A 16423-nucleotide genomic window follows, 5' to 3' on the forward strand; every position below is an offset into this window, starting at 1 on the left:
TAAAAGTGATGATGAGTTAGCTACATTAGCCAGATTTACGGTCTTATGACATTTATACTGCATATAATGAAATCTCTTATTTATAACAGTTTTTTCTTACATTTAACCCAATATTCCACTGGGAGCCTTCAATACTTTTTCAAAACATTGCAGTACTTTGCTAAATGCTTTTTTTTTTCTTCATTTTTGTCACAAACTTTATTAAAAAAAAACGTTTTGCTACATTGTTTTTCTCACAAATGCCCTGTAAAACATAATCCTTCCAGGTATGTTGTTGGACTCTAAAGTATGTGTCATTTTGGTGAGATTACAAAGTATTCTACCAATTTTTCACTGTATTCTTGTAGTTTTTATGTTGTTTAATATACCAAAGATCATACTGAAGTCACAAAACATATTTTATTAAATTTTCTTGACCCATAACGTGGAGGTCGGGTGGACGGACAGAGTGATTGATGTTTCCTGCAGTCACACTCTGAAGTCCATAACTGTTTGTCTCTGAATGGTCCATGTGGGATTTTTGGCATTGATGTAAAGATGTACTAATCACTGCTAAACCTAATAAGAAGTCCAACTCTCTCTGGTGGTAATTTCCAAACAGCTGCCAGCTTTAAAACCCGGAGCTGTTTGAAAGGGAAATGCATCGAAGAAAAAATAACAGTTGTGTATTTGTGTCACGACGGGTTAACAAATGTCAGTGCAGGCTCTGTTTGTTGCCTTCGGTCTTCAGGACAAAAGTAGCCAGTGGAGGATTTTTGTTGACTGGACCTTCACTTTATTCATTCTTTTGTTTGAACTTCAATGTAAAGAACGTCACCATGAGATTAACATCTCAGAGAGCTCTGGAGAACCAGCTCTCTGTGTTCTTTTCATCTCTGTCCTTCTCCATTTTAATTATTCATCCTGTGAAGGTCAGTGTTTTTAATGATACGTCTGTTTCACTTGTTTTCATGTTTGTTTTGGTGCCGTCTGTTTTCATGCCCGCCTTTTCCTGCATCGCTTTCATTGCCGTGTCTGTTATCAGGCATCCAGGCTGTCCATTTTCCATCGTAATGATACGTGTGTGTCTATTTCACAACACCTTTCATGTTACTAAAGCAGCAGGCCAGTGTGTCCCTGGTGGGAAGATCTAACAAAGGCTGTGTCGTTTAATAGTACCTGAAAAGCACTAACTGGGTTTTCACGTCCTCGTCTACCTGGACATCCATTCAGCCACACTACATTTATACAGCCCATTCCATCAGGGATAGTTGATTCGCTGGTGTCCTTCATCCTTGTTCAGATTAATAAACTTCAGTCTGTGTAAGAGAAAATTCTATGTAATTCTGCACCATCCAGGGAGTAGCTCAGATCTTCTTCAGAGAGACGATTAGTTTTTTTAATCCCGAGGAAAAAAAAAAAAAAATATATATATATATATATATATATATATATATATATATATATATACACACACACACACACACAGTAGTGTTCAGAATAATAGTAGTGCTATGTGACTAAAAAGATTAATCCAGGTTTTGAGTATATTTCTTATTGTTACATGGGAAACAAGGTACCAGTAGATTCAGTAGATTCTCACAAATCCAACAAGACCAAGCATTCATGATATGCACACTCATAAGGCTATGAAATTGGGCTATTAGTAAAAAAAAAAAAAAAGTAGAAAAGCAGGTGTTCACAATAATAGTAGCATCTGCTGTTGACGCTCTCTCTTAGGTGGTCTGCTCTTGGGCAGGTCCAGCATGCACAACCGCACACTATCTCTCTCGATCTATCGCCATCTCCTTTATGATGTGATAGCCACGTCCTTCTTGTATGTTGTCCAGCATTGCCAACCTCTTACTTCCTCTCCCTCTCTTTCCATCTGCCCTCCCCTCCAGCACTGTTCTTAACATTCCTTCTGATCTCATGATGTGGCCAATCCATCGCGCTTTCCTCTTCCAGATTGTAACTTTTAAGCTTCTCTTTTCTCCAACTCTCCTCAGTACTTCTTCATTTCTCACGTGCTCTCTCCAGCTGATCTTTTCCATCCTCCTCCAAAACCACATCTCGCAGCTCTCTAGTCTCTTCATGTCCAGGTTTCAGAGCCATAAAGGAGTACACTCCAAACTAAAGTCTTGATTAGTCTCTTCTTCAGGTTTTGGTTGGTCTTTCCAGTGAGTAGCGCTTGATGTTTGTTGAACGCGTCTTTTGCCATAGCAATTCTTTTCCTCACTTCTTTTTCGCTACATCCATCATCTTTGAGCAGGCTTCCAAGATATTTGAATCGTTGGACTTGTTCTAGTACCTGGCCCTCGATGTTGATCTGCAACTGCTCATATTCACCTTTCCCAGTCTTCATTACCTTTGTCTTGGTCTTGTTTATTCTCATTCCGTATTGCTCCACCACCTCATTTAGCTTCGTCATGATGGTCTGGAGTCCTTTTGCTGTGTTCGCTATCATTGTCTGATCGTTTGCAAATCTCACAGCTTGAATCAAGTGTCCTCCCATCTTCACTCCTTCTTCTAATCCTTCCATGGCCTCCTTCATCATTGTCTCTGCAAAGATGTTAAAAAGCAGTGGAGACAGTAGGCAGCCCTGTCGCACCCGATGATACATGGTCCAGCCATTGCTGACGCGACAAACTCAAAACTATTATGTTCAAACTGCTTTTTTAGCAATCCTGTGAATCACTAAACTAGTATTTAGTTGTATAACCACAGTTTTTCATGATTTCTTCACATCTGCGAGGCATTAATTTTAACATAAATTTAAATTTAACATTTTTAATTTAACGTGAAATTGCACACATTCATGGTTTGATCATATTATGCACCATGTGATGAAAGTGCTTTGGGTCCAAACTGGAGATTACCCTGTAAGGATCAGATTGGCATTTTGCTGTGTAACTTCCTGACCATAACCACTACTTCTTATCCGACTATTTCCACACTCCAGTGAAACCAGACCCCCCAGAGCGTCTGGTGGCAACACCGGTCCGCAACAACCCTCGGAGACTGGAGGTGTCCTGGAACAGTCCTTCTACCTGGCCAGACACAGACAGCTTCCCTCTGAAATACTTCCTGCGATACCGTCCAATGATCCGAGAGCAGTGGCAGCATGTGAGTAACTCTGCTGTGCTTTTTGTCTATTAGGCTCAGATACAAAAAGGATTTCCCAAATAACTGTGATGGATGCACCATTACATTCACAAGCTGATGCCACAATAACATCCCTCTATTTATTTTCTGTGCATTTTGTTCTAAGTTTCTAATTAGCTAACCCTATTTAGTCTGTATTATCAAATGCTACTAGAATGTGCAGATTTGTGCAACTAAGCAAGTTCCATACATACTCATATAGGGTATGAATAACAGTGAATGATCGAGACACCTAAAGCACCTGAAGCTCTTGACTCTCCAATTCCAGAGGTTGTGAGGAGGCATGCTAAATCTTTACAAATTGTTACATGAATATCAGCCATCCATCTGCAACTTAGTGAATTTAGCTGGGGGGAACTCAGAGTAACACATATAAGTTATACAAACTGCAATTGAAGACAACCATCAGAGCCAGCTACTTTGCCAAAAGAGTCGTAAACCAATGGAATTCCTTTCATAACCATATGCTGACAGCACATACTATGGTGACACAGTCTCAGTCCATATCTCCATGCATGAGTAGTATAAGAAAAATATTTACGTGTGTTTGTGTAATATAATGTGAGATCCAAGATCTGGATATAGGGTCCTTGATTTGCTTGTGTCTGTGAATCATTGTAAGATATAAAGCAATGTCTACCCAATCTATGCACACACCTTCGGACTTTTGGAGTTAGTTTGAAAGTCTTCAGAAGAGGAAAGACCGACGAGAGCATCTACAGACACAATGCTCCTCTGCACCAAAATAAACAATAGTAGCATTGTAGTAGAGTAGTAGCTCTCACCTTTCTACTATGAAGTACAAATGCAGATAATTCAGCTCTTTCGACTGGTCCAGCTCCCTGTCTTCCATCTCCAATATTTTATGATCTGTATATTCATCTGGCACAGGTTTTTATACCAGATCTGTTTTCTGGGGGGGGAGGGGGGGAACAAAAAGAAATACCTCCATTTTTACAAGGAGAAAGATCTTAATGTGCATGTTTTGATGGTAGGAAGGATTTTAAACAATCTGCTGTCTTGCCACAAAGTAACAAAATATTCTGGGGAAGATCCACAACATGCTGGAGAGATTATACAGTATTTCCCAGCTGGCTTGAGAATGCCTCAAGATACCCAAGGAAGAGTTTGAGGACTTGGCCAAGGATGGGGAAGTGTGGGGTGAGCTGCTTCATCTGCTGCCACCACAGCCCAGACTCAGATAAGTAGCAGAAATTGAATGAATGAATGAAGAACAAAACATTCCAAATTGTGCCATTTTTCTTCTATTAGTGGTTAGTGTGCTTGGTATCAGTGCAAAAGGTTCCCGGTTCAAACCCCACCCCTGCCACATTTGTCCATGCAATGGGTAGTTGCATCAGGAAGGCATCCTGTGTAAAACTTGTGCCAAATCAACATACAGACTCACCTTGGATCTGCTGTGGTGACTCTGAGTGGAAATAAACAAGGGAGCAGCTGAAGGGACTTACTTTTACCTGCCAGCAAAACAGCAGATACGGGTGAGAAGCTGAGACCTCCTTGGTGGACATAATAATCAATTTAAAAAAAAATGAGGTGCCTCTGAGAACACTTCATGGTAGACTTGGTCCATGTTGAAGTGATTGGAGTTTGATTGATCCCTGCTCAGACAGCTATAATGACGCCGATGGTTTGGTGTCTGTTACTGTATCTGACTAGTTGTTATGGGTTCAGGTCCCTGTGGGGTTCCAATAGTAAAAGCACATGTGTCCACTATAACTCTGTAAAGGTCTAATGTTGCTGAGCTATTATCATACCCATCAGTGGTTTCCCAAGGTGTTGTTCCAAAAGGTTTGGTTACATGTCGACATGCACATACACTGTGAAAACTTAATATTTATGTCTGTCTTACTCATATCACACTTCCATCACGATGCTGTATCTTGCTTATTTTCACTTCAGCACACATTTTTTTTCCCACACTTTTCTTTGAGACATTGGCCAGGTTCAGTGGCTTGCAAAAGTATTCATACCCCTTGGTATTTCACACATTTTAATTTGTTTATGGCATTTCAAATACAAAAAGTAAATCAGGCTTCTCAATATAACATTTCTACATTATCTTCCTTAAAGTTAAACTTAAAGTAAATCTCTACAACTTGATATAAATTAATTACAAATATAAGAGCCAAGATGATTGGTTGCATAAGTAATGAGCCCCTTTGGTATAATCAATCAATCAATCAATCAATTTTTTTATATAGCGCCAAATCACAACAAACAGTTGCCCCAAGGCGCTTTATATTGTAAGGCAAGGCCATACAATAATTATGTAAAACCCCAACGGTCAAAACGACCCCCTGTGAGCAAGCACTTGGCTACAGTGGGAAGGAAAAACTCCCTTTTAACAGGAAGAAACCTCCAGCAGAACCAGGCTCAGGGAGGGGCAGTCTTCTGCTGGGACTGGTTGGGGCTGAGGGAGAGAACCAGGAAAAAGACATGCTGTGGAGGGGAGCAGAGATCGATCACTAATGATTAAATACAGAGTGGTGCATACAGAGCAAAAAGAGAAAGAAACAGTGCATCATGGGAACCCCCCAGCAGTCTACGTCTATAGCAGCATAACTAAGGGATGGTTCAGGGTCACCTGATCCAGCCCTAACTATAAGCTTTAGCAAAAAGGAAAGTTTTAAGCCTAATCTTAAAAGTAGAGAGGGTGTCTGTCTCCCTGATCTGAATTGGGAGCTGGTTCCACAGGAGAGGAGCCTGAAAGCTGAAGGCTCTGCCTCCCATTCTACTCTTACAAACCCTAGGAACTACAAGTAAGCCTGCAGTCTGAGAGCGAAGCGCTCTATTGGGGTGATATGGTACTACGAGGTCCCTAAGATAAGATGGGACCTGATTATTCAAAACCTTATAAGTAAGAAGAAGAATTTTAAATTCTATTCTAGAATTAACAGGAAGCCAATGAAGAGAGGCCAATATGGGTGAGATATGCTCTCTCCTTCTAGTCCCCGTCAGTACTCTAGCTGCAGCATTTTGAATTAACTGAAGGCTTTTTAGGGAACTTTTAGGACAACCTGATAATAATGAATTACAATAGTCCAGCCTAGAGGAAATAAATGCATGAATTAGTTTTTCAGCATCACTCTGAGACAAGACCTTTCTGATTTTAGAGATATTGCGTAAATGCAAAAAAGCAGTCCTACATATTTGTTTAATATGCGCTTTGAATGACATATCCTGATCAAAAATGACTCCAAGATTTCTCACAGTATTACTAGAGGTCAGGGTAATGCCATCCAGAGTAAGGATCTGGTTAGACACCATGTTTCTAAGATTTGTGGGGCCAAGTACAATAACTTCAGTTTTATCTGAGTTTAAAAGCAGGAAATTAGAGGTCATCCATGTCTTTATGTCTGTAAGACAATCCTGCAGTTTAACTAATTGGTGTGTGTCCTCTGGCTTCATGGATAGATAAAGCTGGGTATCATCTGCGTAACAATGAAAATTTAAGCAATACCGTCTAATAATACTGCCTAAGGGAAGCATATATAAAGTGAATAAAATTGGTCCTAGCACAGAACCTTGTGGAACTCCATAATTAACTTTAGTCTGTGAAGAAGATTCCCCATTTACATGAACAAATTGTAATCTATTAGACAAATATGATTCAAACCACCGCAGCGCAGTGCCTTTAATACCTATGGCATGCTCTAATCTCTGTAATAAAATTTATGGTCAACAGTATCAAAAGCAGCACTGAGGTCTAACAGAACAAGCACAGAGATGAGTCCACTGTCCGAGGCCATAAGAAGATCATTTGTAACCTTCACTAATGCTGTTTCTGTACTATGATGAATTCTAAAACCTGACTGAAACTCTTCAAATAGACCATTCCTCTGCAGATGATCAGTTAGCTGTTTTACAACTACCCTTTCAAGAATTTTTGAGAGAAAAGGAAGGTTGGAGATTGGCCTATAATTAGCTAAGATAGCTGGGTCAAGTGATGGCTTTTTAAGTAATGGTTTAATTACTGCCACCTTAAAAGCCTGTGGTACATAGCCAACTAACAAAGATAGATTGATCATATTTAAGATCGAAGCATTAAATAATGGTTGGGCTTCCTTGAGCAGCCTGGTAGGAATGGGGTCTAATAAACATGTTGATGGTTTGGATGAAGTAACTAATGAAAATAACTCAGACAGAACAATCGGAGAGAAAGAGTCTAACCAAATACCGGCATCACTGAAAGCAGCCAAAGATAACGATACGTCTTTGGGATGGTTATGAGTAATTTTTTCTCTAATAGTTAAAATTTTGTTAGCAAGCTCAATAGAGCTCTGACTCTTTGTCAGCCTGGCTACAGTGCTGAAAAGAAACCTGGGGTTGTTCTTATTTTCTTCAATTAGTGATGAGTAGAAAGATGTCCTAGCTTTACGGAGGGCTTTTTTATAGAGCAACAGACTCTTTTTCCAGGCTAAGTGAAGATCTTCTAAATTAGTGAGACGCCATTTCCTCTCCAACTACGGGTTATCTGCTTTAAGCTACGAGTTTGTGAGTTATACCACGGAGTCAGACACTTCTGATTTAAAGCTCTCTTTTTCAGAGGAGCTACAGCATCCAAAGTTGTCTTCAATGAGGATGTAAAACTATTGACGAGATACTCTATCTCCCTTACAGAGTTTAGGTAGCTACTCTGCACTGTGTTGTTATATGGCATTAGAGAACATAAAGAAGGAATCATATCCTTAAACCTAGTTACAGCGCTTTCTGAAAGACTTCTAGTGTAATGAAACTTATTCCCTACTGCTGGGTAGTCCATCAGAGTAAATGTAAATGTTATTAAGAAATGATCAGACAGAAGGGAGTTTTCAGGGAATACTGTTAAGTCCTTCTATTTCCATACCATAAGTCAGAACAAGATCTAAGATATGATTAAAGTGGTGGGTGGACTCATTTACATTTGAGCAAAGCCAATAGAGTCTAATAATAGATTAAATGCAGTGTTGAGGCTGTCATTCTCAGCATCTGTGTGGATGTTAAAATCGCCCACTATAATTATCTTATCTGAGCTAAGCACTAAGTCAGACAAAAGGTCTGAAAATTCACAGAGAAACTCACAGTAACGACCAGGTGGACGATAGATAATAACAAATAAAACTGGTTTTTGGGACTTCCATTTGGATGGACAAGACTAAGAGACAAGCTTTCAAATGAATTAAAGCTCTGTCTGGGTTTTTGATTAATTAATAAGCTGGAATGGAAGATTGCTGCTAATCCTCCGCCCCGGCCCGTGCTACGAGCATTCTGACAGTTAGTGTGACTCGGGGGTGTTGACTCATTTAAACTAACATATTCATCCTGCTGTAACCAGGTTTCTGTTAGGCAGAATAAATCAATATGTTGATCAATTATTATATCATTTACCAACAGGGACTTAGAAGAGAGAGACCTAATGTTTAATAGACCACATTTAACTGTTTTAGTCTGTGGTGCAGTTGAAGGTGCTATATTATTTTTTCTTTTTTGAATTTTTATGCTTAAATAGATTTTGCTGGTTATTGGTAGTCTGGGAGCAGGCACCGTCTCTACGGGGATGGGGTAATGAGGGGATGGCAGGGGGAGAGAAGCTGCAGAGAGGTGTGTAAGACTACAACTCTGCTTCCTGGTCCCAACCCTGGATAGTCACGGTTTGGAGGATTTAAGAAAATTGGCCAGATTTCTAGAAATGAGAGCTGCTCCATCCAAAGTGGGATGGATGCCGTCTCTCCTAACAAGACCAGGTTTTCCCCCAGAAGCTTTGCCAATTATCTATGAAGCCCACCCTCATTTTTTGGACACCACTCAGACAGCCAGCAATTCAAGGAGAACATGCGGCTAAACATGTCACTCCCGGTCCGATTGGGGAGGGGCCCAGAGAAAACTACAGAGTCCGACATTGTTTTTGCAAAGTTACACACCGATTTAATGTTAATTTTAGTGACCTCCGATTGGCGTAACCGGGTGTCATTACTGCCGACGTGAATTACAATCTTACCAAATTTACGCTTAGCCTTAGCCAGCAGTTTCAAATTTCCTTCAATGTCGCCTGCTCTGGCCCCCGGAAGACAAATGACTATGGTTGCTGGTGTCGCTAACTTCACATTTCTCAAAACAGAGTCGCCAATAACCAGAGTTTGATCCTCGGCGGGTGTGTCGTCGAGTGGGGAAAAACGGTTAGAGATGTGAACGGGTTGGCGGTGTACACGGGGCTTCTGTTTAGGGCTACGCTTCCTCCTCACAGTCACCCAGTCAGCCTGCTTCCCGGCTGCTCGGGATCTGCCAGGGGGGAACTAACGGCGGCTAAGCTACCTTGGTCCGCACCGACTACAGGGGCCTGCTAGCTGTAGAATTTTCCACGGTGCGAGCCGAGTCTCCAATTCGCCCAGCCTGGCCTCCAAAGCTACGAATAAGCTACACTTATTACAAGTACCGTTACTGCTAAAGGAGGCCGAGGAATAACTAAACATTTCACACCCAGAGCAGAAAAGTGCGGGAGAGACAGGAGAAGCCGCCATGCTAAATCGGCTAAGAGCTAGTAGCTACGCTAAGCTAGCGGATTCCTAAAAACACGCAAAGTGAATAATGTGTAAATAATTTAGAGGTGATTCAGCAGAAGGAGTGCTTTAGTTAAGGCACGTAAAGATTACACTGGGAAACAAATCGTAATCTAGATAACTAGATCAATCTAACTGCGCAGATTAAACAGCTAACAGATACAGAAAAACACCGCTGTGCTCCGGAACAGGAAGTGATACAATACCGCAGTGAGAGCCAACCACCAGTAGAGGCCTGGTAATACCTTTAATACCTGTAAATAATCAGTTTAATTGCCAGTTTTCTTCAGACATGTCAGGGGATGGATACATGAACATTTCCAAGTCACTGAATATGTCTTGAACTTTATTTACATCAATTATGAAGAAATACAAACAGTTTGGCACTCTATGGTAAATCTGTATGGAGTAGGCACTTCTCAAAAACTGAGTGACTATGCAAGAAGGAGAAGAGTGAGGAAAGCCACCAAGACACCCAGACAACCCAGAAGAAGTTACAGGCTTCTGTGGCTGTGATTGGAGAAATTTTGCATAATGCATGTTTTGCATTTTGTATCCCCAGTTTATACAGCTTCATGATGAAGTGGTACAGAGGAGGGTTTTCTTTCACCAAAACATTAAATCTAGGCTAGCATCTCAGATGTACCTTCTGGTACATTGTAGCTGAACTTTCAGGTCTTCTTTTTAATAAAACCCTCCAACCCGGGCAGAATACCTCGTGTCACTACCAGTTATCACAAATCAATCCTGTTACTCTTCTCTACCCCCTCCACCTTGCCTGCACTCACACTCATGCATGCACACTTATTCCATCTTGCTCCTGCTGACTTTCATTCCCTTTCTCTCCAGAGCATATCTTCACCTTCACCAGGCTAGTCTTAACCTGTTCGCTACTCTCACTGTAGTTTACAACATCATCTGCAAACATCAAAGTCCGTGGCAACTCCTGTCTGATCTTGATGTCCATCATTAATGCAAGCAAAAGGGCTCAGAACTGCTCCTTGAGTCCAGTGCTTCCTACATATTCATTAATACACAAAACTAGAACTTGCAACAGTTGTTTAAAAGTCATATCACTTTCCCTTGTAACAGGACAAGAATAAAAATTGATGAAAACATACGCAGAACAATTAAAAAGTGCACAGCTAACAGCACAGTTGGAACAGATGCTGCTCTGTTCTATGTGGTGCTATTCTCTTTTACTCTTTCTGAATGGTGACCTGTCATCTTCCTGTTGCTCCATTTCACCATTTTGTGATTCCTGGACAAAATAATTTGACAAAAAAATACGCTTTTAGTCATGCTGAAGCAAATGGGTTAACGAGAAAATCGGAAATATATCTTGCTTCCAGAGACGGACGTGAACTTCTTGAGCTGAGTCCAGTGTTGTGTGTGGGCCGCCAGAAGAGGAGGTACTGCTGGCCCACCACCAGTGGGCGCTCTGCCTGAAGTGCGGGCTTCAGGCACGAGAGGGCGCTGCCACCATGGACACAGCCGGGGTGACAGCTGTCGCTCATTACCTCTTGACAGCTGTCACCCATCTACTCAACATCATCTCACTCCATAAAGACCAGACGTCATCTCACCTCGTTGCCGAGATATCATACTTCATTGGAGGTATATCCTCAGCCTTTTGTAAATCTGTTTATTGTGAGTGTTTGCAGGAGAAACCGGTCGTTTCTGAGGAGGCGTGCAAGACGGCGCTCCTTTTCAGCTGAGACCCGCTGCAACGCGCTGAGTGTGAGGTGGAGGTGGCATTCCCACCGTTATTGTTACTGGGTGTACACACACCCACACTTGACTGTCTTTGTTCTTCGCCAGCAGTACCAGATCCGACAGTCGGGGACGGTGATCACCTGGGAATTCGGGACTTGGCGGCTCCAGTATTCACCAGGTTCTGGGGCGACGGAAATCGTGTGGTTCCGGCTCTCGTCAGGACAGACGTCTTCTATCCTCGAGCCTGCCCACACGTCACCTTTGTGTATTGACTGTTGTGATATTCTGAGATTGTCTGTATGTTCGTTGTGCACATTCACAACATTAAATTGTTATATTTTGGTTCATCTATTGACCGTTCATTTGCGCCCCCTGTTGTGGGTCCGTGTCACTACACTTCCCAACAGGATATCTCGGCCAGTGTCATGGACTCCGAGGGGCGTCACCCGGCTGTTGAGCGACCAATGGGAGAGCAGGGAGCGCAGGCGTCTGCAGGAGACGTGATTGGTGAGCTGCAGCACATTCTCACCGCCTTTACGGCTCGGTTGGATCAAATGACTGAGCAAAACATCCTCCTGAACCGCAGGGTGGAGGCTCTCTCCGCACAGATGGCGGCGAGCGCTCAGGGCGCTGCTGCAGCTCATCCTCCTGTCGACCCTGTGCAGGATATAAATGTTCCAGTGGTGGTTCAACAACCCCTCCCACCATCCCCTGAAGCATACATAAGCCCTCCTGAGCCGTACGGAGGTTGTGTGGAGACGTGCACGGACTTTCTTATGCAGTGTTCACTCGTCTTCGCACAACGTCCTGTCATGTACGCGTCAGATGCTAGTAAAATAGCTTATGTGATTGCTCTGCTTCGGGGTAAAGCACGCGCCTGGGCTACGGCGCTCTGGGAACAGAACTCACGGTTGTTATCAGCATACACTGGGTTTGTGGGGAAGTTCAGAACAGTGTTTGATCACCCTAACAGAGGAGAGACCGCTTCAACAGTGCTGCTGTCAATGAGACAGGGACGCGAGAGCGATGCGGAAGTTGACTGCATAAACGGCTGCGAGGTCCGGCTGGAATAACGTTGCGCTCCGCGCCGCCTTCATAAACGGACTGTTGTTGGTTCTGAAGGAGCAGCTGGTAGCTAAGGAGGAACCGCGGGATTTAGATGGGCTTATCGATCTCGTTATACGGTTAGACAATCGGTTGGAGGAACGCCGTCGGGAGCGAGGCGAAGGACGTGACTGGATACGCGCCGCCCCTCTCCCTTCCGGGTTCGAAAAGGGGCTGCCCTCCCCACGCTCCACAGCCGCAGCGCTTTGTGGGGCAACAGCTCCCCCTGCTGACGTTGTTAGGGAAATGCACAGGGCCAAAATGAGGAGGCTGATCCGTGGAGAGTGTTTTCTCTGCAGCTCAACTGAGCACACACAGAGAAACTGCCCCAAACGGCCAAAACGACAACACTCGCCCTTAGAGACTGGGCTAAGGGGGGGTCAAAACATTCAAGTAAGACACACACAAATTGCCACACGACTCCCAGTCACAATCCTGAGCGGGGATTTAACCCTTCAAGCCCGAGCACTGGTGGACACGGGGTCAGAAGGGAATCTGCTAGACAGCAGATGGGCAAGGGAGGTAGGGCTCCCTCTGGTGGTGCTTCCTTCGCCATTGCAGATGCGGGCACTAGATGGCACCCTCCTCCCTTTACTCACACACAAGACACAACCAGTAACTCTGGTGGTGTCTGGAAACCATCGGGAGGAGATTGAGTTTTTTGTAACTCCTTCTACCTCCCGCGTGATTTTGGGCATCCCATGGATGTTGAAGCACAATCCCCGGATTGATTGGCCGTCTGGGGTGGTGGTTCAGTGGAGCGAAACCTGCCTTCGGGTGTGTTTAGGATCCTCGGTTCCTCCCGGTTCACAGGCTAAGGAGGAGGTCAAAGTCCCTCCCAATCTGACGGCAGTGCCGGTTGAGTACCACGATCTTGCTGACGTCTTCAGCAAGGATCTGGCACTCACCCTTCCCCCGCACCGTCCGTACGATTGTGCCATTTATTTGGTTCCAGGTGCTGAGTTCCCGTCCAGCAGGCTGTACAACCTCTCACGACCTGAGCGCGAATCAATGGAGACCTACATCCGGGACTCATTAGCTGCCGGGCTGATCCGGAACTCCACCTCCCCGATGGGGGCAGGTTTCTTTTTTGTTGGCAAGAAAGATGGCGGACTCCGTCCATACATTGATTACAGGGGGCTGAATGAGATTACGGTTCGCAACCGATACCCGTTGCCATTGTTAGATTCCGTGTTCACCCCCCTGCATGGAGCCAAAATCTTTACTAAGCTGGATCTTAGAAATGCGTATCACCTGGTTCGGATCCGGAAGGGAGACGAATGGAAGACGGCATTTAACACCCCATTAGGTCACTTTGAGTATCTGGTCATGCCGTTCGGCCTCACCAACACCCCCGCGACGTTCCAAGCCTTGGTTAACGACGTCTTGCGGGACTTCCTGCACCGATTCGTCTTCGTATATCTGGACGATATTCTCATCTTTTCTCCGGATCCTGAGACCCATGTCCAGCATGTACGTCAGGTCCTGCAGCGGTTGTTAGAGAACCGACTGTTTGTGAAGGGCGAGAAGTGCGAGTTTCACCGCACGTCTTTGTCCTTCCTGGGGTTTATAATCTCCTCCAACTCCGTCGCCCCTGATCCAGCCAAGGTTGCGGCGGTGAGAGATTGGCCCCAACCAACAAGCCGTAGGAAGCTGCAACAGTTCCTCAGTTTCGCTAATTTCTATAGGAGGTTCATTAAGGGCTACAGTCAGGTAGTTAGCCCCCTGACAGCCCTGACCTCTCCAAAAGTCCCCTTCACCTGGTCGGATCGGTGCGAAGCCACGTTCAAGGAGTTGAAATGACGGTTCTCTACTGCGCCAGTTTTGGTGCAGCCCAACCCTAGCCGCCAGTTCATGGTTGAAGTGGACACCTCTGACTCAGGGATAGGAGCCGTGCTGTCCCAGAGCGGAGAGACTGATAAGGTTCTTCACGCGTGTGCCTACTTTTCACGCAGGTTGACCCCGGCTGAACGGAACTATGACGTCGGCAATCGAGAACTCCTTGCGGTGAAAGAGGCTCTTGAGGAGTGGAAACACCTGTTGGAGGGAGCGTCTGTGCCGTTCACGGTTTTCACTGACCATCGGAACCTGGAGTATATCAGGACCGCCAAGTGGCTGAACCCCAGGCAAGCCCGCTGGTCACTGTTCTTCGGGCGTTTTGACTTCCGGATCACCTATCGCCCCGGGACCAAGAACCAGAGGTCGGATGCCTTGTCCCGGGTACACGAAGAGGAGGTCAAAACTGCACTGTCGGATCCACCGGAGCCCATCCTGCCTGAGTCCACTATCGTGCCCACCCTCACCTGGGATGTGGAGAAGACCGTCCGGGAGGCCCTGGCACGGAGCCCGGACCCAAGAACAGGTCCGAAGAACCGTCTGTACGTCCCACCAGAGGCCAGAGCTGCAGTCTTGGACTTCTGTCACGGTTCCAAGCTCTCCTGTCATCCAGGGGTGCGAAGGACCGTGGCAGTTGTCCGGCAGCGCTTCTGGTGGGCGTCTATGGAGGCAGACGTCCGGGAATATATCCAGGCCTGCACCACCTGTGCCAGGGGCAAGGCAGTACACACGAAGGCCCAAGGACTCCTCCAGCCGCTGCCGGTGCCTCATCGCCCCTGGTCCCACATCGGCCTGGATTTCGTCACGTGCCTCCCGCCGTCCCAGGGCAACACCACCATCTTCACGATAGTGGACCGTTTCTCCAAGGCGGCCCACTTCGTGGCCCTCCCGAAGCTCCCAACAGCCCAGGAGACAGCAGACCTCCTGGTCCACCACGTTGTCCGTCTGCATGAGATACCCTCCGACATCGTCTCAGATCGTGGTCCCCAGTTCTCCTCACACGTCTGGAGGAGCTTCTGCAGGGAACTGGGGGCCACCGTGAGCCTCTCGTCCGGGTACCATCCACAGACAAACGGACAGGCAGAGCGGGTCAACCAGGAACTGGAACAGACCCTCCGCTGCGTCACATCCGCGCACCCGACGGCCTGGAGTAACCATCTGGCCTGGATCGAGTATGCGCATAACAGCCAGGTGTCTTCGGCCACCGGCCTCTCCCCATTTGAGGTGTGTTTGGGGTATCAGCCCCCGTTGTTTCCCGTGGTGGAGGGAGAGGTCGGTGTGCCCTCGGTCCAGGCCCACCTGCGGAAGTGCCGTCGGGTGTGGCGCTTCGCCCGCTCTGCCTTGTTGAAGGCCCGGACGAGGGCGAAGACCCATGCAGACCGCCGGCGATCCCCGGCCCCTGCTTACCAGCCCGGGCAGGAGGTGTGGCTTTCCACGAAGGACATCCCCCTCCAGGTGGACTCCCCGAAACTTCAGGACAGGTACATTGGCCCCTTCAAGATCCTCAAAGTCCTCAGTCCTCCACCGGATGGATCCGCAGTGAAGCCGGGAGTTGGAGCTTCACTGCGGATCCATCCGGTTTTCCACGTGTCACGTATCAAACCTCATCACACCTCACCCCTCTGTGCTCCTGGACCGGCGCCCCCTCCTGCTCGGATCATCGACGGGGGGCCGGCTTGGACGGTGCGCCGGCTCCTGGACGTCCGTCGGATGGGTCGGGGGTTCCAGTACTTGGTGGACTGGGAGGGGTATGGACCCGAAGAACGCTCCTGGGTGAAGAGGAGCTTCATCCTGGATCCGGCCCTCCTGGCCGACTTCTACCTTCGACACCCCAACAAGCCGGGTCGGGCGCCAGGAGGCGCCCGTTGAGGGGGGGGTCCTGTTGTGTGTGGGCCGCCAGAAGAGGAGGTACTGCTGGCCCACCACCAGTGGGCGCTATGCCTGAAGTGCGGGCTTCAGGCACGAGAGGGCGCTGCCGCCATGGACACAGCCGGGGGTGACAGCTGTCGCTCATTACCTCTTGACAGCTGTCACCCATCTACTCAACATCATCTCACTCCATAAAG

At 46.2% G+C, this 16423-nt stretch overlaps 1 protein-coding gene across 3 annotated transcripts in view; it reads left to right on the forward strand.

The window, feature by feature from the left end:
* Nucleotides 1-16423, forward strand: part of cntfr (ciliary neurotrophic factor receptor) — a 617831-nt gene that overhangs the window by 534246 nt on the left and 67162 nt on the right. For all 3 annotated transcript variants that reach the window (XM_034192939.1, XM_034192938.1, XM_034192937.1), the window contains one exon: nucleotides 2942-3105. In XM_034192939.1, the coding sequence (XP_034048830.1) occupies nucleotides 2942-3105 (164 nt within the window). The remainder of the gene's footprint in view (nucleotides 1-2941; nucleotides 3106-16423) is intronic.

This window comes from Thalassophryne amazonica, chromosome 17, assembly GCF_902500255.1.
Source record: "Thalassophryne amazonica chromosome 17, fThaAma1.1, whole genome shotgun sequence".
Lineage (NCBI taxonomy): Eukaryota > Metazoa > Chordata > Actinopteri > Batrachoidiformes > Batrachoididae > Thalassophryne > Thalassophryne amazonica.